Source organism: Orbicella faveolata, unplaced genomic scaffold, assembly GCF_042242905.1.
Source record: "Orbicella faveolata isolate gen_17 unplaced genomic scaffold, um_ofav_v1 contig_46, whole genome shotgun sequence".
NCBI lineage: Eukaryota > Metazoa > Cnidaria > Anthozoa > Scleractinia > Merulinidae > Orbicella > Orbicella faveolata.
In genome coordinates this window covers 32,976,458-33,000,117 of record NW_028301576.1, presented here as the reverse complement: position 1 = coordinate 33,000,117, position 23,660 = coordinate 32,976,458, and the positions used below count along the sequence as shown (strand labels likewise).

Here is a 23,660-nt window from a genome sequence, read left to right as displayed (position 1 = left end):
CCGCGACGTTCCGTAGATATGATCGAATGAACTCATGGGGTTGGGACAGTACACTCCGTGGGCTAGTTAGTACAGGGAGTTTACCTGAAGTAGAATCAACGCTGGGGATCTGGAATAAGGTTGAATACTATTGAATGTCTAGAAGAATGCAAAACCTTCGCCGTACTTTTCGTCTCAAACACCTTTATTTCGTATTCAAGTGTGCGTATATTATTGTTCGAAATATAATTCGTGACAATTCCATCCTTTCGCTTATCTTGGGCCTGCGTGAGATTCCTGTGCTTGCTAGACTGGTATCTCAGTGTACCTACAGACGCGTGTTTCCTCGACAGAAAGGGGAAAGACAAACAAATCACTTTTTCTTTTTCCGCGAACTTTTTTTCCTGACCTCGTTTGGATTCCTTCTGTTCTGGTACTGTGCACCTTTCAAGTGATAGCCAAGCTGGGAAGCTCGGCTAGTCACGTCTTTAGCAGCGAATGGCGAGGTTCGTGCGATGTAATCGGGATCAAACACATTCATGTTATCTTTCTTGCGAGGCAGACGATGTTGGCCGCGCGGCTGGTCTTCAGTGAGTACTGGGTTCTCACTGTGACGGCCGCCTTTAGGCAAAGGAAGAGGAAACTATGGAGAAATGAGAGAAAAAAAGGTCACAAGGAAGAAAACAGTAACATAACTACAGCCCAAACTACAAACAGCTCCTCTTTTCTCTAGGTTCGCCGAGCGAGAGTTAAAAACCCGATGGCAAAAAAATTAAAAATGGCTGCCCTTATTTTTCAAACTAACGAGAAAAGAATAAATATGATCACACTGACCTTATTACTGACAGCAATAGGGCCAGCAAACAGCCAGGTTGGCCCAAAGAGCTCATTCCAGTAAATATTAATTTTTATCTGAAAACTGATGCTCACCTTAACAGTCTTTTGGAGTACCCAAGGCTAACGCTGAAATGTGAGCTTTTCAAATCTAGGACACCAGTTCATTCACTTTATCATGTATATCAGCTGTAAAGGTGGAAATATTGAAGCACATTTCAACTGTTTACCTTCTTTCCTCTGATGTTAAATGGTTTCTTTCTGTTTGGCACTTGGTAATGAGTTACACCATCCTCATCAACACTTACTGATAATCTCACCAAAGTGCTGTTACCACAAGATGGACAAAACTTCTTCCCTAGCTGGCTTGTTACTCTGAAAGTAGAAAAAACAATTGACTATTATTGGCTTAACAGACTCGAAAAGTTTGCTTGTCTCACCTGACCCAGCAGAGCAATGTCATATATCTTGGCATCTTTTGGATGGGATGTTCGTCTGACCCCATCAATCAAAATCTTAGAGCGCACCCCTCCCTGTTGCTGTGCTGTCAAGGTTTTTAAGATAGAGGTGTTGGACCTTTCGAAACATTTAAAATTTTGTTGGTTTGGTTGGTATGAATATCACATCAATGAAATACAAGTCAATCATTGTTCTATTGGCAAACAAAGCTCGAGCAACAAAATTGGTCTGTAAAATCTATAGCTGCCCTTGAAACTTTACTCCTTGGTCAATATTTGTTCATCCGTCAGATGTTTCAGCTTCTGGCTTTTTAAGCCAAAAAAGGAGAGTTTGAAAGCATTTTACTGTATATGTATAGATGGTTTTCACTGTCACGCAACGAAAAAATAAATCGAAAACTATTCAGTGGGTAAAGTCAAGAAATTTTGATATTATAGGAGACAGGTAAAGGAGAAACTTCTCCAATTTTTGGGTCTCTGCGTTTTCCCAAACTTCAGATATTCGTCGAAATGTCTTACGCAAATTTACAGAGCCCAGTATGGAGCCACCATGTTGGTGGAGCTCTGTGCTCCACCAACATGGCGGCCGGAAAATAGTGCAAACATCTGGAACTTACTTTGGCTATCTAGGTGACTGATTATCTGAACTGAGCCAACAAACATTTACACAAGCACTTTTCCTAACACTTTAACTCCTAAAAAGGCTAAAAATCATTAGATAAGTGTATATTTCTCCACAAACGCGATCGGAGTGGTATGTCACGCACCGACATAACTCTGAACTTCAAACGGCACTGGTTTCTAAACCAAGCACACTATTGAGCTTAAAAGTTGTAAACAGATTTAAGTTTAGATCCCCTTATGCCTTATGAGGATAAAAATTTTCGTGGCTCTTTAGTTTTGGATTTTGGAATTTGATGACGTCACGTGAAAACGATCTATATGAATGTGCAGTAATTCTTAAAGTGCCACTAACCCCCCCCCCCCCCCCAAATTTTTTTTCTTTTCATAAAATCTACTAGTTTCCCTGCATTTCTACAGGTGTTTGAACGTGTAATTTCTATGTTCACCACCACACAAAGTGGGATCTGGGTCGGGCGGACTAGTGACATCACTTCAGGAACCGGGCTGAAACACTCAAGAGACTTTTGGCTGAGCTTCGAGGGCTGTCAAAACATTTTTGGGTTATTTGCGATTTGCATTTTATCAAAACTGGACAAGAGTTTTAAGTGAAAGAACTGTATCAGTCTAGCTATGATTTGGACTGCTGTGATGTAGATATATATTTTTTCCATTTCAAAGTGTGGGTTGCCAATGGAGACCACCGAGTTGTAATTTAGGCCAGGATCAGGATCAACAATTTGCCAGTCCATTGGGGTTATAAAGGTAAAAATAATGGCTGAAGAGTTAAGAAGGATGAAACACTGCTTTAAAAAAATGTTTGTAAGCCTTTACAGGCCATTTTGACAAGCAAGTACTGGGAAATTTTGATTAGTTGCAGTTGCATTTAGCCATCTGTAACATGGAGGGTTGGGAAGAGAATAAGAGTAGGAGCCCACTTTGTCCTTCATACTCAACCCCATTCTCTTGGCCACTTATCTCAACTAACCAAATCAAAAATGGCTTCATATTGCAGCTTATCTTGTATGAATGGTACAACAGCACATTATTACAATGTGTCACTCATGTGAGGATTGGGGTGTACCGTAGTATTAACTTGCTTGTATATCCTCCAATAAGTTGACAACATGGAAGCATCAATAGAAAGGACATCACTGAGAAATATACATAATAGTTAATGTACCTGAAACAGGCATAGCACTTCAGCACATAGCTCCGTGCCTCCCTAATCAACATACCATCCACTGAAATCACATGGAACCCCATCTGGATCAACACATTCTAAAATAAAACAAATCATTTCCGACATTACTGTCAATAAAGGAAGTGAAGAATGATCATCGCAGTAAATTTTCCAATTTAAGCAATTGGAAAGAAGAAAACTGAAAAAAATCTGGGCTTCACCAGGATTCGAACCTGTGACCTTCGTGAATACCGGTGCGATGCTCTACCAACTGAGCTATGAAGCCACACATTGGGAGTGAGGTCAATTAACTGAGTTCATATCTTCCCGTGAGGAGTGAAACGATGTGAAGTATATATGAAATAATTCATATTTGAAGTGCGATTGTAGATGTGTTTTAATATTGCAGTCAAAATAGGAATCAAGACAACCTTCTTATCTTTTGTTCTCTTTATGGGAGTACCTACATTTATGTAGTTTCCAAATCAGGAAACACTTTCACAAACTCGTTAATAATTCATCAAGTTTAAACAAAGTAAATCATGACCATCACAGTGTTTGGATATGTGATCTTAATTAGCATAGATTTTGATTTTACTTCTCCATCTTCTCCTTGTTTTTAGTTTCAATTGAGAAAATACATCAAATGCTCAAGACAGTGTTTCACCACATTACCAAACACCTTGAAGTTCGTCAAAAACATTCTGTATGCACCATATCTTCAACAGTTACTCTCTTCTAGGTGTTTGTAAATGTTGTCAAACATGGTCTTTTTTGTTTGATGCATTACCTCAAGTACATTGACAAGGATGCAAGGTAAGCCATTTAGGACACATGAATTTGATTCAAGCAAATGACATCGCAGCTAAACAGCTACTGATGTATTGACTTCTACTTCAAGTACATGCAAATAAAAGGTTAAAAGGCTCTTGAGGCACTTCATCAACTAAAACAAGATATAATAGTGTATGTGTAATCTGCAGCACACATAATTTGCGACTTTAATCTATTGACTATGCTTCTGCATTTTTTAAATTTTCTTGAGGGTTAGTACTCAAAATTACTTATTCATATCACCCTGAAATTGCATTACTACCTGCATTGCGAAGTCAGTTGTAAGACAACCCACAGTTACATTAGCCGGGATTGCATCAAGAGTTTCTTTCCCCATCTGACTCTTGATGTGCTTTATGTTATCAGGTGTAATCCAGCCATCATCATCATCATCATCATCACTGTTGCTGTCCAAATCATCATCATTATCAACATCCTCGTCATTTTCCTCAAATCCCTCATCATTGTCTCGTGAATCATTTAATGTAGTATTATTTGTAGTCAGTGTCTCCATTCCAGTTGTAATTTCCACAGCTGTTGATTCACTGTTTTCGTCATTTGTAGTGTTACTGCTTATTTCAGTTCTTGAGAGATCAATTATATTTTCCTGACTTGTGTTTGGTTCGTTGTTGTGTTGCTGATCTGTTACAATTTCTTTGTGGTCTGTTCTGTCACTCTCTACAATACTAATTTCCGCCTCTTCCTTGTTATGTTCACTTTGTCCACTTTCAACGTTTGATTTCTACATGGCCAAAAAAAGAAAAAGAATGTTATTTAGATTGCTAGATAAACAGCTAGATGACACCTATTAAGATAAGGTAAATATTGATATAGTACTGTTAAAAACGTGGTTTTGCTACCTCTTAGGGTGTTAAGCCTCAAAAGGTCCACAGTGGGAGCTTTTGCGGTACTTTTTAGGATATTGGGCTGAAAAAATATCACAGGAGATAATGTGTTATGAATTGGCACCCCTTAGGGGAGAAAAAAATTTAAGCCACGCTGACAAAAATAGATCTTGGTTCCTCTTAGGTGTTCTTTTCAAAATTTCCGACAAGCACCTTGTCTTTTTTATATAGGGGTCCCTCCCTCCCGGGGGTATATATCCTGGTTTTATAGCATAACACAGCATTCAACTCACTTTTTCTACAAAGAACCCAGGAACTAGCTTTCCTGTGAATCCCTGAGTGAACTCAACCTGCAGATAGACACATTCAAATACACATCAATGCTACTTAAAGATATTACGACTTCTGCTCTCCTGCTTATAGTAAGTTTCCTAGACAAGTTAGTATTCGGGCTTTAAAATAGATACATTGTATATCACCCTGTTGTGGCTATTTGTAGTTTAGATGATATACTATGCCTTTAGAATTTTTGCATTTCCTTGTATCCAAATTGGCATTTTTTTTTTTTTTGCAGATTTCTATTTAGCTGATTTGAGGAGGTACCTAAATCACGTTCTGACCTGTTTGGTGGGTCTTGTCTTAATGTGGTCTATTCCACAATGTTCCTTTTCCAGCTGGTATGTGAGAGCCAGAACTCTCAAGTCAACAACTGAAAGACTTCTGAAATCTCCTGTCAGTTTGGCAAATTCTGACACTGTAAAATAACACACAGATTACCAAATAGTCAATTTAAGCAAGGTGAATCTAGAATAAATAACCATTTTACATTCACTTCTGTATACATAAATTATCACTAACATTCTATTCTTCCTTAGTATAAATCTACTAGTGCTCTATCATGAATGATAGTGAGTAACGTAGCACTGTGCGCTTGTTAACAAAATGATGGCCAATTCTTTGCATTTTTGAGGTATCTGTGAAGACGATTTAGATGAAGTTTTGAGTGACTAGTAGATTTATACTAAAACAATTAGATTATTCGTTATTGATTTCTATACCCGATCACGTGATAGGAATCTTGAGCTCATAATCCAATTGCTTATTATTGTTGAATTTGACAACAAATTTCATATTATGACTTAGAGGGCTGTCAACAGATTCAGTTCTTCCCTGCTTTATGTTAATTGGATCTTTGTGGTGGGTGGGGAGGGGGAGGGGGTGTGAGAGGGTAAGCCAAGTCAATTTCTGAACCTTAGTGCAGCACATTTTTTACCAAAAGCAAAATAATTCACTTTCATGTCAAGAACAGGACACAACAAAAACAGGAAGTTTTCACTTGCATCTGTGATTGGCACACAGTTGAAATAGACTTACAAGTATAGAAAAATTAAAGCATACATGTGGTAAGTAGATAGGAGGTGAAATGTTGTTGACCAGCAGATAAACGCATTGAAAACTTAAATACATGACAGCCCTCCAAGACCACATACTAATGATTATGGTTCTCTCTTCTGAATACCGTGGCCAGAAATTATAAACATATGTGACACCAAGAAGACACTGTCACAGTTCCAATAACCAGGCAAAAAAGAGTAAGTTTCATTCAATTTATAAAAGCTTTTTCATCATGTTACAGGCAATAGATTGTGCTGAAATCTTCATGTGTGCACCACAAAAGTAAACTGTAGTGACTGGAGTGCAGTCACTACACTGTAGTCACTACTTGCCTTGGGGAAGCAAGATTCAAAATGAATTTAATTTAAGAACAAATCGATGATCACTGTAAATTAGTTTTTATATAAATTCATTTAAATGTACTTAGTTTTTCTATTTAATTATTAAGTGTATTCGGAGATACTAGCACAACAGTGCTACTGTAAAAAATCCAAATAGAAATAAAGTTTATGAATGTGTATGTTACCATGTGTGTAATGTTATGGAGGGGACAGGGGAGGGGATATGACCTAGATGTCCATTATTGGACATTGAGCAGGGAACATGTGAACATGTCAGCAGCCCCTAAAATCAACAGGGAAAAGAAGAAAAAACGTTTTAATCTAAAACAGAAGAAGTTGAGACACTTTTAGAAACTGGCACTTTTGAATATTTAACCTCTTATTCTATTTTATTTGCATCTAGTGTTAATTCTCTCATGCCCCCACCCCCCAATTCAATGTTGTGTAGGTGCTGTAGTCTGTGCAGTCTAAGAAATAGAAAAATCAACATTGTTTGGGCGGGAAGGGGGGGAAGTGTTTCTAGATGCTCGGAAATCGAAAACTGCCAAGTGTCTTAACACTTTCATCGCACATTGTAGGTTAATTTTGAATACAAGTGACTTATAAACAGCTGGGATCTGGGTCTATAGTGCAGTTGTATAAAGGATAGATTACTTCATTCATTGGACAAATCACTATCCAAGGCCACTGGATAGCATGGTTTGGTTTTGTGTAAATGACTCAAGTCACTACATCTCCTTTATACTCTTCCTCCCCAGTCCTAGTCAAATAGTCAAATTTTAGGTGTTTAAATTGTAAAAACTTATTTTATTTATTTTGTCCCCTATTAGTAGAGGGTTTTTACCCTTGGCTAGACTTCTTTGACAGGTTAATAAAGTTCTCATTCATTCATTCATTCATTCATTCATTCATTCATTCATTCCTCCTCCGTGGTTCATAAGATACAGCCGTGTAACAGGTGATGTACGTCGGGTTGAGATTTAGAAACTAAAATTAACTGTTTAAAATCCAGTTATCCAAACCTTACCAGCGTGCAGTGCCTCTGTGGTTGGTTCTCTGAAGTGAATACTGTAAGGCAATACCGCCAAACGCTGCTTAGTTGCCGCATCTCTGATCTCATTTATGACATCTTCAACCGTGTACACGTTGTCACACAGTTCGTGAAGCGGTGCATTCTTCAGAAAAGCAGCCGCGTCCGCCACTATGTGTGTTATTTTGGCAGTGCTTCCTTCCGCCATCTTGGTTTCCTCGTGTTTTTCTATTGATAACCGCTGACCGAAATGTCTGGAATAAAAACTTGCGCCAAACTTGCGCAATCACCGCGCCATACACAATGCAACACGGGGATAACAGGGGAGGTATTAGTAGTGCTAAGAAGGGAGGGGAGGGTAGGGTAGTTACCACGCGGACATCAGTTTTGAACGACAGAAAGATTTTCGCAGAAGTTACAAGACCTTACAACAGGTTTAGCTAGCAACCCGCACAAAGTGTCAAGTTGTGCTTATCTCGTGATCTCTTCTTGGGCACTCTGTACGGAAAAATAACTTGTAAAACAGATTAATTACCAAGTCGAAGATTCCCTTTTTTCGGTCTTCTAAAGAGAATGGAACAGGTCATAGTTTTTGACTGGGCAGGAAATGTAAGTTCATCGGCGAAAAGGCTGACGCAGACGGGTGCTTCAAACTGGGACTTCTATAACGCGCGCTACCAGTATGAAGTTAGAGGTTTAAATAGTTGATTAAAATTAGTTTAATAATACGTTCTTTGGGCTCATCACGCAATCTTCCTGGGAAAGGAAGATTGCGTGACGGGCAGAAAGTCTGCGTAGGAGGCCAAGGTAACCTAAGAGAGCAGATCTGAACGAATGCTCGGTAAATAGATCAGGATAAGGAACGGGGGCAGTGAGAAGTTTCGAAGGACAATGTAATGTGGAAACACAGGAGAGCATAGCGCGCAAACGACGACAACCGGCCAAAACACAACAACAGCGGCTTTTGTTTTTGACTAGATCAGGGTTTGGTAGCCAAAGTTTCGTCGTGGTGGCATAAGGTGTTAGTTCTGAGACAGAGATCTCTGTCCCCCTCCTATGTGGTTAGCAACTTAGGATACTTTACCTCACAGCTGTGTTTTTTTTTTTACATTCAAACCATTCAACTGGATCAGTAACGGGGAATTCAGTGCGGACTGATCATGCGTCTGATGGACTAGCCTGCTATCCAACTTAGAAGAGGGTCAGAAACTCAACTGATGGAGGGGTAGTTAGGTTTTTGAACTCTAGATCGGAAGGACTGACGTGGTAGCGTGATAAGCGAGAGAGATAATAGGAAATCCGTCGATATTTTTAGAGATTACGTCGAATTTCGGCATCTGAGACGATTAGGACCCACCCTGGGAATACTGTCAGGCCGTGAACCACTGACATCATAGGGTAGTTTACCTCCTTCCGTCGTTACAGAATCCATTACTCCTAAAAAACCGAGGAGGAGTTCCGGAACTAAACAGTCTAAACTGACAAGAGAATGAAACTGTGAGACAATAAGTCTAATCTAATGACCTTCCTATCCTAGGCTCCACACCAAGAAAATACTGATTACAGTAATCTTTTCACGAAGAGGGAGCGGCCGCCCCGGAACCTCGTCCTGGGACCTCCGATCCCTATTCCGATCTATTTCCCCTAGCAGGTACAAAACGCAGGTCACAGGTCACAGGTTAAAGGCAGTTATTCCAAGTTTCTTTCATATGAATATATACTAGTTATGTAACGCTATCGAGTGGTATACTTACAGGTTAGCGCACTCAGCGAGTGAATTATCGGGATTTACCTGCACGAGTTCACTAACAATGAACGAGAAATTTCAACACCGCACTCGGCAAAGCCTCGTGCGGTATTGAAAATTTCGAGTTCATTATTAGTGAACGAGAACAGGGAAAAACTGATATCTAACCGAGAAAAGGAAGAAATAGTTTTTGCTGAGAATTTGAAAGTGGACTATCTTATTGCCTATATAGGCGACATCGAGAAATGCCCGTACTTAAGTTTAAACTCAGAAATTTCGGTGCACAATGCAATGTGGGATTACAGGAGAGCAAAGCGCGCTGACTTCTGAATCCCCGCGAAAAATACAAAAACAAAAACAGAACTTGCTTTCTCAACTGACCTTCGCTTGGATACAGAAAACAGCTGAATGACGTCCTCAAGATTCTTATCACATTAAATGCACGTCAAATGAGTCGTATACAAAAGAGAAAGCTACAGATTGAGTGTGCACAACTGTTCAACTGATATCTCGTGATCCTTTTTTAAGGTGCTATATTTATTCATTGAAGCCCTATGTTGAAGCTACATTTGAGCTTATAAGCTAGTTAATAAATTACGTTTTGATGAGCGCCACTAAAGAACTATTCTGCGCAAATTCGGAAGTAATGCTAACTAGTAATTCAAATAAACTTGGCGACATAGCATTCTGTACTCGTCGATAACAAAGTTAGTATACTCTACGAGGTCAGCGCCGGCATCAATCAGCCATGCGCAGCAGTCAAAGTTTCCAGTAGTAACAGCCGCGTGAAGAACGGGCCAACCAGATTCGTCCAAAATGTTGACGTCATGACCTTCCTCGACCAATAGTTTTACGTGTTCTAAATCTCCATTTGCGGCTGCGCGATGGAGGCAGGAGGAAGATTCTGCAAATGCAAGTTGTTGGACACGAGATGAAGACTCGGCAACCATCTTGTTAAATATTTCTATATTGTGTTCGTAATCATTTGTCGGTTCTTGTTGTTCTTCCACTGTGTCTCGTGCAGAGCTGACTTCGTCATGAACAATTTGACTCCGGAGGACGTCTCTTCTTTCTTCCGACACAATTACGTTTTCAACAGGTGCTTGGCAATCTGTTGTTTCATTTAATTGATCTTCACAAAGAAAATTTGTTTCATGTTTGTTACCCCCTTGTTCACCGCAGCTTGAGAGTGTTTCAAAGTTTTCATTCTCGTTCGGCTCCTCAGGAATTTTTTCCATTTTGAAAGACGCAGGAATTGAAAAGCCTCGCGCCCTTACAACTAATGGCGGATCAGCGACAAAACTTGAGTTTGAGATTTGTGCCTCGAGATCTTCACAGTCGGAGCTTCCATCACTGTTTGATTCTTCATTTAGTATTTTTTCTTCTTCTGGAAAGCTAGGCATACTTTCTCTGTCAATCTGACTTTCACAGTCTTCGATACCAACAGTGTCATAGAAATTTCCCTCTGCAATCACTATTTCAGGAATGTTACTGTCATCTTCCAGAATTTTCGCAACAGGTGTAAAATCGAGACTTCGCTTTCCTTCCAGAACGGCTGGGAGTGATTTTGACCTTCCTCTAAAGCCAACATTGTGATCTTTATCATTAATCTGCGAGAAAAAGATATCTATAGCCTTATTTAAATCTTCCCGAATGTCAGAAATTTGTCTGTGCTGGGCTCCTTGTAGTCGTAAAGGAAGTGACCTCGCCCTTTCTAACGGTGCTTTGTGTTTAATACTTCCGTTGCCATGAAGTGGCTTTCGCTCGGTGTTAACCGCTCTTTCTTTTTCGCTGGAGCCATCATTGTGAGTTTGGGAGTGAAGCTGTATGATTTCAGCATCACATAAAACTTCCTGTTCATTAAAACCTTCGTAAATAAACGGCAGAGATTGCGTTCTTCTTGCCTTTGTGTTAGAGTCATGTGAGCTGTCGTGACTTTGTAAACTGCTTTGTCTGGCGTGTTTTCTTAGACTCAATGACATGTTAGCTTTTCCTGCTTCATCTAAAACTAAGGGCAAAGATTTTGAGCGCGTTCTTCGAGATTTTTTTCTTTCTCGTGAATGTTCATTGCTTTTGTCGATATGGTCGAGCGGTTGACGGAAACAATATTCGCCGTGGCGGCAATTACTAAAATTAGGATAGTCTTCTTTCAAAGGAACTCTCGGTTCGCCAACAAAACGTAAACTTGTCAAGGGAAGTGATTGACTTCTTTGCCGCGCTTTAATTTTCACAGTTTTCTGTGACACTGAATCCACTCTGAAATCCGAAGCGAAACCGCTTTTTTCACTGCAGGCCTCCGTGGAAAGATTACTTTGTTCCAAATGACACGGCAATGAAGTTCGTCTCCTTTCAAAGTCTGACTGAAAAAACTCATCCTCCATGTCTTGTTTGCCACTCTTCAATTTAATCATCGACAGTTTATCGAAGTCGGTAATCAAACTGTTAGACTTGTCCAAATTTGTGAAATCCAAGGTGGACGAGTTTGTCATGTCTGTTGTTTCACTGTGTGAATTTTTCCCACGGTCTTCAAATTCATGTTGTATACTCACTGGAAGTGATAACCTTCTAAGAGTTAATTCGTCTTCTCGATAACCTTCTCCGCTGGTTAGTGTTTCTGTTGTTTGCTCTCGGTTCAGCGCTCTACAACCAATCTCTTCCAGCTCTTCCCCTGTGTTACTGCCGCCGTTAATTCCTTGCTGTGAGTATTCTTCTGGGATCAAGAAAGGAAGAGATTTACAGCGTTTGCTTCTAACGGGAACTGCTGATTGTTCTGATGTATGTATTGCTGTTAGAGTGGGCTCTAAATTGTTGCCTGTATTCCCGTCAATGGTACTGGAGGTGAAAGCTCTCGGCCTGGCCTCCTCGTTCCGTTCATGTCCTTGTCTCAGTGAATCGGTTTTTGTGCTTTCCATGACTGCTCTCGAGTGTCTCCTCTTTTGTTTTCGGATCAATCCCCCACTTGAGAGCTTTACTTTCGGCCGAGTTATGTTTCTTGGCGATCGAGTTTCAAGAAATCTTGACCCTTCGCTCGCTCTTCTTTCAACTACACAATCCTCCTCCGCACGATCCAATACTTTTTCTATCTGCGTTAAAATTGGAACACTGTATGAGCGATTTCTGTGAGAGCCTTCCATTTTCATAGGCTAAAAGAATAATCTGTCTTCAAAACACTTGTGAGTTAAACAAATCGAGCGGTTGTTCAATTGGCAGTCGTGACAAAATTGTGTATTTTAAGTAATTATTTCAGTGCTTTGTTATCTCGCCTGGCAGGAACACGTCAAACGTTAGCTGTTATATTCTGGCGTTACACGCATGGGAAGTGAAGCGTTATACCGGCTACACAACCTGCCGCAGGTCAGACTTTTCTTTGTCTGTTAAGAGATCCTAAGAGGCTTATTATTGTCAGGCTTTATCTAGAAGCTTGTGGATGGATTATGAAGAATAAAAAGAACAAAAAAATGTCGCAAAATTCGTCATTTATGCGCTGAAAGAATGACTGGTCCGATATCACAAATAAATTTCATTAATGCGAAAAAATAAAACAAAGGAAAGATGACACTAGCAAATACACGTACCTACGAGACATTCAAAACCTTCTTCTTTTGTTTCAATTTATTTGAGAAGTAACGAAATTATATCAAAAAAATTCTAGTTGACTTACCAGCAAATCTCTAGCGTTTTTACGTTGGAAAACTGGCGGTCGGTCAATATAATATTCGATGTTCAAATCCCAGGCTTGTGAAATTAGCCATGTAAATTTCCTTAATAAACGAGAGAAATATCACCTTGTCATTGGTAAATAGCAAATCCGAGCAGCTGTCCTACAACACGCTTTTTCATCGTGTCCATCACCTAGGTAACGATAAAATGAAAACTTTCTAGTCGCGTTTCGTGCCAAAGTGAACGAAAACCGCACAGACCACGAGAGATTTTTTAGATGTCTAGACGACGCCCTTGAAACTGTTACATAACTTATATTGAAGCCACGGATCATATCGAAAGCTAGACCATAAGGTATGCCAAACGTTTTTATTATACAGTAACACATGATTGCGCTTTTTTCGGAAATGCAAAAAGACAGTTATCTACTCGCGTTTTTGATTACGTTTGGCCGATGAAATGAACTGATATCGCTAGCCCAACACCGGAAATCACGAAAATAAACCTTGAGCCTGTATTTTTCAAATGGCTCTATATATCGGCCAGGGTGTCAATGGGCTTTCCGGAAGCGAGTCAATCCACGATTTTCTTGGTGCCAATAATCACGGAAACTGGGGATAGCGTCACGAGTAATGCATGCGCAGTTGCCACTAAGACCTCGAATCAAAATGGCGTCGACTATTAAAACAGCGTTGTTTGATCATTAGAACATTAGACATTTATTAACGTTAAAATCCCTCTGCAAGACATGTAGAAACCTCTCTACAGTCTACCGCCTGACAGACAAGATACGAATTTCTGATGTTATACCAAACTACTGACAAGCAAAGCTATCACATGCTGGCAAGCAAACAAAATAGGACAAAGAGCCGCCCCTTTATCGGCGGACAATATCCTGGCTTCAACCAAATTCGCCTCGGATACACTGTAACAATTTCATGTCACTTGTGCTCCAATCTCAAGAATAAAATAAAATAAAATACATTTTGATGTGACCCATCAGTTGTAAGGTAAATTTATTTTTGGCTACACCAACTATCCTTGCTCGACAAACCAATGCCGTCAAATTGGCCCTTTTCATTCGAGGTCGACTAATTTCTGTTTTTAAAATCAGCTGTATAAGAGTACATGAGCGATCGAAGATGATGAATAATAATATTGGAAAAAGAAAAAAATGTATTTCTTCATCAGAAGAATATTGTGTTCAGCACCAATTAATTTACTAAGTAACTTTGAACGCAAATTTTGATGAGTCACAATGTCAACTGCATTTCTAACACATGTAGTCTGTGTTTGTTTTTACGATGGTGAAAACTCCTTTTCCAGGTCTGTTGATTAGGGTCTAAAACTGGCCGTTTAAAACAACTCGTAAGAGTCACTGTCCTTTAGACGATAAATTTACCAATGACAACTCCAAATATCAAAGCTAAGATTAGATAAGCTATCGTCATTGGTGGCAAATTCACACTGCTGTTTTCTGTGGGGACTACGGACACACTGGATGAAGACGCCTGCGTTGCTGGGGAAGACAGCTGATCAACATTTTTCCTGAGCCGGACTGTCTCAGCCTGTAAGCACAAACACAACATCATTACTGTGTGAGATACAATCCATCACTGACTTCAAACAAGGAATAGTCAGGAAAATATGGATGATAAGACGAAGTGTGATAGAATGATAAAAAGCTGAGAGGGAACAGGAAGGAAGATAAGCCTTATAAGATACAAGCTTGCTGTTTGGGGCAAGACAGAAGCAGCTCATTGTATCCAATTGACTGGACATATTTTACAACAAAATTGTTCATAACAACTGACAGCCTATATGGCAACAACTTGACAACTCGAGGTACTAGACAAAAACTGGTTTCAAAACTCTGTTTGATTTAAAAGCCTCGCTAAACTACAAAAGCAGAGGTTGCTCACCAGGGACAAAGCAAGGAAAGCACCGTGTGGTGCTACTCAAGAGGGGTCAAAAAAATGTAGGTACTGGGTTGTAACGAAAGGCAGTTTACACCAAAATCTTGGAGCATTAAATTTTGGGCAAAAAATACACACATTGACTATGTCAAATGATACATACCATTAAAACAGTCTTTTCAGTTTTCAGTTTTTCTATTTCCTCATTCATGACTCTTCTTTCATCAGAATCCTGTTTAAAATATTGATCCCACATAGAAATCACAAAAAGCTTTACATTTTGACAAACTGCAATCTTGCCATGTAACTGACTTCACGGTGCAGTTCACATTTCCAGACAGAGAACTTTAAAATGTATGTTAAAAAGAATGCAATGGAAATGCACAGCAATGAAAGATTTTCTCGAGCCAGTTCATTGTCATTGAAAACCCACACATGTAAGTTTTACTTTTCAAATTGAACAAATGTTTTCATAATGTACACTGGCCTTAGCTCTCAACTGACGAACAGGGGATTAGTTAAGGGCCAGACACTGGGCAAACTGGCCAGCTTTGAGAACGATTTTAATGGCCCAGTTTGACCATCATGAGGAAATTCTTTTCCTATAGAAAAGCTCGGTTCTAAACATATTGCTTCCCTGTGACTACCGATTGCCTTCCTGTCATAAACCTTAATGAAATCCCTGAATAAGTATACGAGAATTATCTCAGGTATTGTAAGGAGATTGTTTTATGACAAGAAATCCTTGAATCGTGAAAACTTTACTTGAGCAATGCACATATATTGTCCATCTTGTATAATAAAAGAAACCAAATTGGAACAGCAAAACTTAAGGGCTTGTACTTCAGGCTAGCAATAGAGTCGGTGACAAAGAGAGATGAGTTTGTAAAGTGACAAAAGTCTCTTGTGATGGTTGTTATTTAGACTAAGTAATAAGGCAGCAGTGTCACTGCAACGTGTCACGCAACAGCATTGAATTGAGAGTTAAAAACTGTTGTTGCACATATAACCAACCGTGATTAAGTTTCAGCAACAAGTTACAAAGTAGACATGAGTTCAACTCTACACATCATGTTGTCATGACACAATATAGATGGTGAAATGCACAACAACACTTTTCACATTGGAATGAAACGTTGTAGGACGAGCTGCCCATAATACTTAGCCATTACAAATGCCAGTGATTTGTGGACTTGTGCAAAGCTGATAGAATTATACAGTTGTAACAGAGAACAAAACAATGGTGTAACAAAACTACTGAATTCTTTGAAGCTTTGAGAGCTAGGAACAATAAACACCAAATGGCTGTTCCTACGAGTCTTAAGTTAAATAACTTTTAGCCCACTCTACAGCCTTGCTAGCAGCACCATGAGGGCCAGATTGGTTTAACATAAGCCATTCTAAGAAACGCTGTCTGATCCTGCAAAGTGCATGTATACCATGCACTATTCATGGTGCATTTATACAACTTTCCATTCCAGTGCCTGCTCCATAAAACCTGCACAAAGACATTCCTGTCCAAGCTTCTTGATAAATAACAGCTTCCTAATTAGAATATTACATCATTATGTGGCTACTGTACCAGCAATGATTTTGTTGATGTTGGAACTTCCACTCCTGGATCAGCATAAGAGCTATTTCGAGTAGGTGCAATCACAGTACTCTCTACTGCTAGAGTTTCTGTCTTGGACGTCTTAGCCACAGGAGGCTGTTCTTTGCTCAAATTCTCACTTTCCTACCAGGGGCAGAGAAACATCAAGAAATTAGTCAGAAAAAGGGTACAGAGTAAAACCATGCTGTTAAAATCACTGAGAAAACATCATGACAATACAGCTAATGTTATAGCTTACAAAGGCATGCATGTGAGCTATAGTGAGAGGCTGCTATCACTGGACACAATGCTCTCTCAAAATGTTCTTGACACACAAGTCAAGGTTCAGTTTAAAATCATTCTTCTTTCAAATTTTGGGAAAAACCTCGTAAGCATACAAGAATGATTTACAACAAATCGTGTTATGCAACCAGGGCAACCTTTAGAAGAACAGCCTACAATATCATCATGTCACCCAACAAGACTTGGTGGTCACTGCTCCAAGAGAGCCCACATCAAGGTTGGTTGAGGCATCTTGCACCCCACACAACACACCACGCCGTTTGATGTGTAATGCTGTTTTAAACAGTCGTGTCCCATGATTGTCAACTGGGTCAACTGCATCGATCTCTATAATCATTGCTTAGACCCTCTCATGGCACAAGAGGATTTGTTATACCACCTAACTAAAATATGTTCTCCAATTGGAAGAGAACATGTCACGTGTCATGGGTCAAAACTCACTAACTCCCCAGGAAAACAACAACTTGGACTTTTATCTAGCACTCGATCAGGTTCGTTGTTCACGTAGAAACTGCAGCAAGTTTGTGTGCCAGCACAGCTTGTTCTATTTTTGAGTTGGAAGGTATAAAACACACTAATGACTGGTACCACAAGTTTTTTTCCCCTCGATCCTTAATGAGGGTCTCGGTAAAACAAAACTCGCTGTTCCCTTAGGGCCACGTATTCAGTGCTTAGTGCTAACCTATATTAACTACAGCACTTACATTAGTGCCCACATTCTCCACATGTTTAGCTTCACCCTCCTCCACATAGTCAAAGACACATTTCAACTTGGAGTCCATGAATGCACTCTGGTCAGCCTCTTTCCACTGTTATAATTAATAAGTCAAATAAAGAGTTATTGTCGACTGAGTGTGAGTGGAAATACTCACCAAGTTCTTTCTTTTGTTCATGTGGACAAAGACAAGATTATCACCCACTTATAAACAGAAAAATGAACAAGGTCGATGTTTTTTTCAGTAACAAGTGATTAGCAGCAAAGTATGCGAAATTGTAGGCAATGTGACAGACAACGCATGGCTGTTGATATTATTACCAATAGAAACGTGGTAAGTTGCCCATGACAGCACCATAATTTTAAGGCCAAAACATTGTCATTAATATCACTACTCTACATGTATGTAGATAAAGGTAAGGAAACTATTCAATTCTCAAAAAGCTTGGGGTAGTTTTTTGAGAGAAAATTCAACTCTAAAAATTTGCACAAAAATCAACTGTGGCAGTACAGTACAGGTCAGAGATAAGCCACCACAAATTCACAAGAAAAACATGTTACCAAAAAAATCCATTAAGGCAACAGTGCGTGTCCAGTGCAAATAAACACACAGCAAGACTCTCTACCATGTATGAGATAGCGCATGACCATCGTTTTCCTAGTGTTGGTGTTTTATTGTGAATTTACAAAACTATCCTGGTCCCAATGGTTTTCTTTCTTCTTCCTGCTACTGAACTGAAAAAGTTGCCACGGAGGTCAAAGTGAGTGAAAGAAGTAAACTGTATTGATTGTCCCTGCATAACTCGTTTTGTTCTTATCATTTGGAACTTATACAAGAAAACATTCTTCCATTTAAAGCACTTTGCTCTGACTGTTAGAATCAGAAAAACTAAAATTTTAAACTTTTCACGGTAATCTAGCAAAACAGTTCACGCAGACATGAATTGCCTATTAACTATAAGTTGGCTGGCAAAAATAGTACAAGAATCATGTACTTAACTTAGTGACCAAAGGAACCATCATTGATAAAGTTCAAGACTCTTTTCAGCTTCTCCACTTCTGCCATGCTTACGGCAGTATTTACATTGTATTATATTAGATCGTGTGAATTTTTGGCCTCAGCGATTGTCCAAACAATGCAATGTGTTTTAATCTTGATGCCATCCTGATAACTTATTCATGATTCAAGGTGGCTGGATCATTAAGAAAGAAACATAAACAACAAAGCATTATGTTAGTTATGCAAATTTAGATGTGGCGACAGTATTTTGGAATTTTCAAAACAATTTCAACAAGGCAAATTTATAGCAGTGCAAAACAAGGGCAAAAATGTGCAGAAGAATTGAAAAGAAATGTGACAATTGCACCTCTATTTTACATGTCCTTATTAAGCCATTGACGCCTGTGCTGGCCGTAACTGGCCACGTTAAAACCACCCCCCTAATCCCTGTGCCGGCCGTAACCAACCATAAAAGAAGCATGTGAGGACAATTGCCTTTCCTACCCTCCCTGGAGACTTTTTGGTTCTCCTAATGTTCTATTATTGTTAAGGATAAATAAACCAATAAAAATTGACTTTCTGAGCATATTTTTAGAGGACTTAAGGGGTCCAAGAGAGACAGTTTTTCGTCTTAAAATCATGCGCTTGAAAAGTGCAGGTAATCATGGTGCGTTGCAGGTCAAATCTAAAAGCTTCCAAGGTCTTGTTTTCATTCCTAAAACTGAGAAATTACTTCTTTGGGACTTAAAATGGAAAGGGAAGACACAAATCAATGTTTAGGTGGCCTCAGAATGGAAGATCAAGGTGTACAGAGTCATCAAACCTTTCTGGCGAAGAATTTTTTCTTCCTTCAACCACTGCAAAAACGGTGCGCTTTCAAGTGAGTTTTGCATACAGATCGTGGATTAAAAGCAGCTTCCCGGACTTAGGAAAACAAAAATGGTAATGTACAGTATTACTTCGAAGTTGAATTCAACTTTTGGAATGATTAGTAAAGCCATGACTGATAAATTGTCTCAAAAGTAGTCAGCAAAAACTCAAGCTTTTGCTTTAGGGTGAAGAATTAATTTGAACATGCGGTCATGCAGCGAAGCAAGTCTGCCAAATTTTGAACATTTTTTTTGCTTTCAGATACATGTAGGTTATTTTGCTTCATCTTGAATGAAAATTTCTTATTGAACTTCCTGTCATGTTTCTGTCATTTGGTTACCTTTATTTGGGAATTTTAGGTTTTTTAAAGGTTTTTTAAAAGTTTTAGCTCTCTTTAAAGGTTTTTTAGGTTTTTTAACAGTATTTTGCACGCTGGATTTCTGCGTATTTAATTTACCATGAATCTCCGCAGTTCGTTGTTTAGTCTATTCGCTTGGTTCAAAAATGTTTTTTCAGTATTATTCAGCTACTACAGAACTCCTGCGAAAAGAACTAGGTGGGCACTAATTAAACATAGTTGAAATAGATTTATTTCAAAATAATTGGCTTGTTTTTGTTGTCTTTTTGATTTACAACTTTCATTGTGCGACAAAATATTACAGTGCTGCAAAGAAATTAATTGATTCCTTGTTTTCAGATTGATTTTTACATGTGTCTTTCGCTTTTATTTTCCATTGTGTTCGTAAAGGTTAGCCATTATAATACAAGAATGGATATTCTGTTGTATTTGGTTTTATTTTGTCCTCCGAAGTCAATAATTAACTCATTTTCTCATATTCAATTTTCTCGGCTTCCATGGGACATTTTGCTGTGCGGTAAAGAAATAATATAATTTCTTGTTTTCTTATCAGTTTCACAGATCAAGTTGAGTTCTCTTTGTTGATTTTTTAAAATATTTTGGCCCTTCATTTATTCAACTTAGAATATACGATGTCTTGAAGTCTGATCTTGTGTCTGTGATTACTATGCATATGGTTTATTTTTGTACTTTTGCTCACTCTGAAATATTCCAAAAAATGCCAGGGAATTAGGGGCGGGTCGTGAGCAATTTCATGCAGGTGTCAATGGGTTAAGTCCTTTACCTCTCACATGTACTGTACATTTATTCTTCGTAAGTCATCACCTACCAGTGTTTCATGATCAACTTCTCCTTCTGGGGCAAACATTGTCTGAACCATAAATTTGTGTTTGCTTTTCTCCTTTGGATCATACTCAAATGGCTGCAACATCACTATAACAACACAAGAACACTTGAAAAATAGACAAACTACATGTACTCAAAATCACTCTTACAGTCTTGTATTTTCACTTAACAAGAGAACAAATAGTGTACATTGAGAGAAAAATGGTCAGACAATGTGCAAGTCTAAATTCTACTCAAAGCTTCTGAAACTAGTCAGAAGAAAGATGCCCCATCTCTTCCAAATGTAGTAAGCCCAACCTTTTAAAAAAATGCACAACTCGTCCTAATAGCCCATCTCAAGTAGCATAACTACCAACAACAAGCCCAGAAAACAATATTTCAAAATATAAATCAATACCTTGAAGAAATGTCCACGCCAACCCTTTGTTTATTCGAACACAACACTATTTCATGCCCAAAAATGTTATCAAGAAATACATGTATAGTACATGGCAATGAGTAACCATTTTACTGGTTTGGAATATTGTTTTACTATTACTTACTACATCTAATATCCTAATAATACACTTAGAAAAAAAACACTTGATTCTGATTGGCTATGAGCCAACACCAATGCAGAAAGTGTAATACAAGTGCAAATTACAACAAAGATTTCCAAAGTATGAAGACACTACTAACAATCATCCAAGGTGTTTCAAAGGCGGTCAAGGTTTGCCCAAATCGTTCAAAGAAAGTCAAAGACAATTTAAGTAGACGTCTGTCAAACATTTCCGAAGATCACCAAAACTCTTCCGAAGATTTATGAATATCATCTGAACATGTTTGGACAACTCCAAAAACACCTGAACCCTTCTACAGATTTCCAAAGAGTTTTGAAGTTCATCCAAAGATAGCGTAAGACTATCTTCTTATTAACCGAGAGTGAGGTCTTAAAAAGAAAATCTCAAATCGAGACCTTGCTGTATTGAGTAAGCAATAGCAAGGTCAATATGGCAAGGTCAAGGTTTGAGATTTTTCTGTAAAGACCAGACGTTCAAGGTTAATAAGTTGTTTATTACATGGCTTTTTCTTTGTTTTTGCAGGCCGTAATCAGCCTGTGGGCATTATGGGAGAATAATACCCTAGAATTAGTCAATCAGATTGTGTGTTATATTGGCTACAAACACAATAATGTCAAATATTATCAATGATTTTCCAACATTACCAGAAGTTTTGCAAATATTTTCAGAAATTTCAAAGATGGGCATTGCACACTGCTTTAGTATTCAACTAATGTATACTCACAGGTTGCAAATAGTCTTCTTTTAAGTGTATTATTAACGAGCAGTTACATGATTATACTCATGTAATTTCAAATAAACAAGCAATTGTAATTTAATCCAAAACTTTAAGTTGCACTCACCCTATGGGCTTGGCAATTTTCTTCGTCTCTTGGAAAATTTACACATGCTTATTCATTCAAATTACCCTCAAAATAATGTGATACCCTATGCAAATTTAATTTCACACCTAAACAAAACATTTGCTTTTGCCTAATTATTCAAAATTGCACACTAAAATCATGTGATTGCCAACACAAACAATAATTGCTGCCAAAAAAAAAAACAATCAGGCCATTGTTTTGCACATATGATAGTATAAGTACAAACACACACAAAAAATTCTGAAAATAGGAATTTTGGTTGAAATTGTGATGTGCTACAAATTTAAAATAATAAATCACTAGAAATTACAATGATGTGCTAATTAGGTATTCTCATTGGTTTTATAATTCACATGCAACGGTTGTCCACACAAGGAAAAAACTTCAAGTACTGTTTTTTCTTGACACATATTGGAGAAAAAGGTAAATATACAACCAAGTTTCTGCGTTGCAAACAACATGTAGTAATTTGTACCTTGTTAAAACATTTGAATCTCCTGGAATAGACATTTATGCGTTACGACAGATCTCGTGTGACAAAATTAAAGGTATCCAAATACTGTCTGTTTTCAGTACATTGTAAGAGCTAGGTATAAACATATTCGCCTAGGTCCAAGCATACACCAGATTCAACTGATAAAATATGTATGCCGACTTCAAGAAATTGTTTAACTTACCCGCAACTTCAACAACCCCGTGAGGTTCAACAAATCCGCTGTTTGGACGAACACAGTATCGCTTTGGAGCGGTTGTTTTTACTTTGAAACATACTTTCCTTTCTGTGGGGTTCGTGAGTTTAAGGTTTGCTGTGACGACTGTTGTGAAAGATCCTAAAATAAACCAGGTGATTGCATAGTTAAATATGTGATAAGCGAGGCAGAATTTGATTCAAGTCAGAAACGGCTTTACGCCACAATAAGAAACAATAGAAACAAGAATGACCTCGAAAGCGTAATTCTGTGGCTGGTTCAAGCTTCAGCACTTGTTCTGCCTTCGCCATTTCTAATCATGGACCGCAGGAGTGAGGAAAGTCGTAAAAATCCACGGCGATTTTCCAACAAAATACTCCCCAAACCCCAAACAATATGGCAGCCAACTCAACGATGACGAATGGGTTTTGCAATGAGCATGTGTCAAGGTGAGCTCGCTGACCGAAAGATGCGGGGCGCACCAATCAGATCCAAGATGGCGGCCATGTCGCGCGGTACAAGCCAGCTGTGTTGTAGGCGTGAACAGGGAGGCCCCTACTTCCACCCCCACTGGCCGCTTTCCCTTCGTGTTTCGCCCATTTTATGCCTGTTATACAGGCTATCTACACCCCTCACGTTCCACAGTACTTTCACAATAATAGGGGGGTTACATTACTATTATTAGGTATCTTATTTATGGACCGCAAACTAGTAATAAGGACAAATTCAGTGACTATGAGTCTATGACCAAAGTTCTCAAAACTTGACTCTGCACTTGGTCCAAACATTTTGAAAACCCAAAATTTCTTCTGATGTGGACGAAAATAACTCATCTCTCTTCCCAAGTACCAGCGATGGGGAAGGGTGAGCTTGACAGAATGCGAGGTGGGGGGGGGGGGGGGGGGGGGTGAACCCTGCGATGAACTTGCATCCCATCCAATGGGAGTGACAATGTTCCTATTCGCCTCAAGCTATCGCACTGAGAAGGCTTCATTTTACTTTCTATACCGTTGAGAAATGTT

The 23,660-nt window shown here is 38.8% G+C and overlaps 3 protein-coding genes across 5 annotated transcripts; all 3 read right to left on the bottom strand.

Moving 5' to 3' along the window:
• Positions 1-166: 166 nt before the first annotated feature.
• On the bottom strand, positions 167-7,775 carry LOC110045437 (RNA-binding protein NOB1-like). The gene is made up of 7 exons (XM_089277186.1): positions 7,518-7,775; positions 5,375-5,508; positions 5,048-5,104; positions 4,172-4,651; positions 3,076-3,173; positions 1,044-1,188; positions 167-622 (listed from the first exon to the last, which is right to left on the bottom strand). The coding sequence occupies exons 1-7, from the start codon at positions 7,726-7,728 to the stop codon at positions 353-355; spliced, it is 1,395 nt and encodes a 464-aa protein (XP_089133312.1). The 5' UTR covers positions 7,729-7,775; the 3' UTR covers positions 167-352.
• A 2,000-nt stretch (positions 7,776-9,775) lies between these two features.
• LOC110045427 (uncharacterized) lies at positions 9,776-13,489 on the bottom strand. 2 transcript variants are annotated; one of them, XM_020751030.2, is made up of 2 exons: positions 12,929-13,489; positions 9,776-12,350 (listed from the first exon to the last, which is right to left on the bottom strand). In XM_020751030.2, exon 2 carries the CDS (start codon positions 12,177-12,179, stop codon positions 9,921-9,923), a length of 2,259 nt encoding a protein of 752 aa, XP_020606689.1. In that variant the 5' UTR covers positions 12,180-12,350; positions 12,929-13,489; the 3' UTR covers positions 9,776-9,920. The 2 variants fall into 2 exon arrangements, with proteins under 2 accessions (XP_020606689.1, XP_089133310.1); XM_089277184.1 differs by having other exon boundaries at positions 9,776-13,489.
• A 422-nt stretch (positions 13,490-13,911) lies between these two features.
• Positions 13,912-23,075, bottom strand: LOC110045428 (vesicle-associated membrane protein-associated protein A-like). Of its 2 annotated transcripts, XM_020751031.2 has the most exons (7): positions 22,892-23,074; positions 22,627-22,779; positions 20,510-20,613; positions 17,442-17,546; positions 16,426-16,578; positions 15,007-15,075; positions 13,912-14,495 (listed from the first exon to the last, which is right to left on the bottom strand). In XM_020751031.2, exons 1-7 carry the CDS (start codon positions 22,947-22,949, stop codon positions 14,313-14,315), a joined length of 825 nt encoding a protein of 274 aa, XP_020606690.2. In that variant the 5' UTR covers positions 22,950-23,074; the 3' UTR covers positions 13,912-14,312. The 2 variants fall into 2 exon arrangements, with proteins under 2 accessions (XP_020606690.2, XP_020606691.2); XM_020751032.2 differs by lacking the exon at positions 15,007-15,075 and having other exon boundaries at positions 22,892-23,075.
• Between the last annotated feature and the right edge of the window lie 585 nt (positions 23,076-23,660).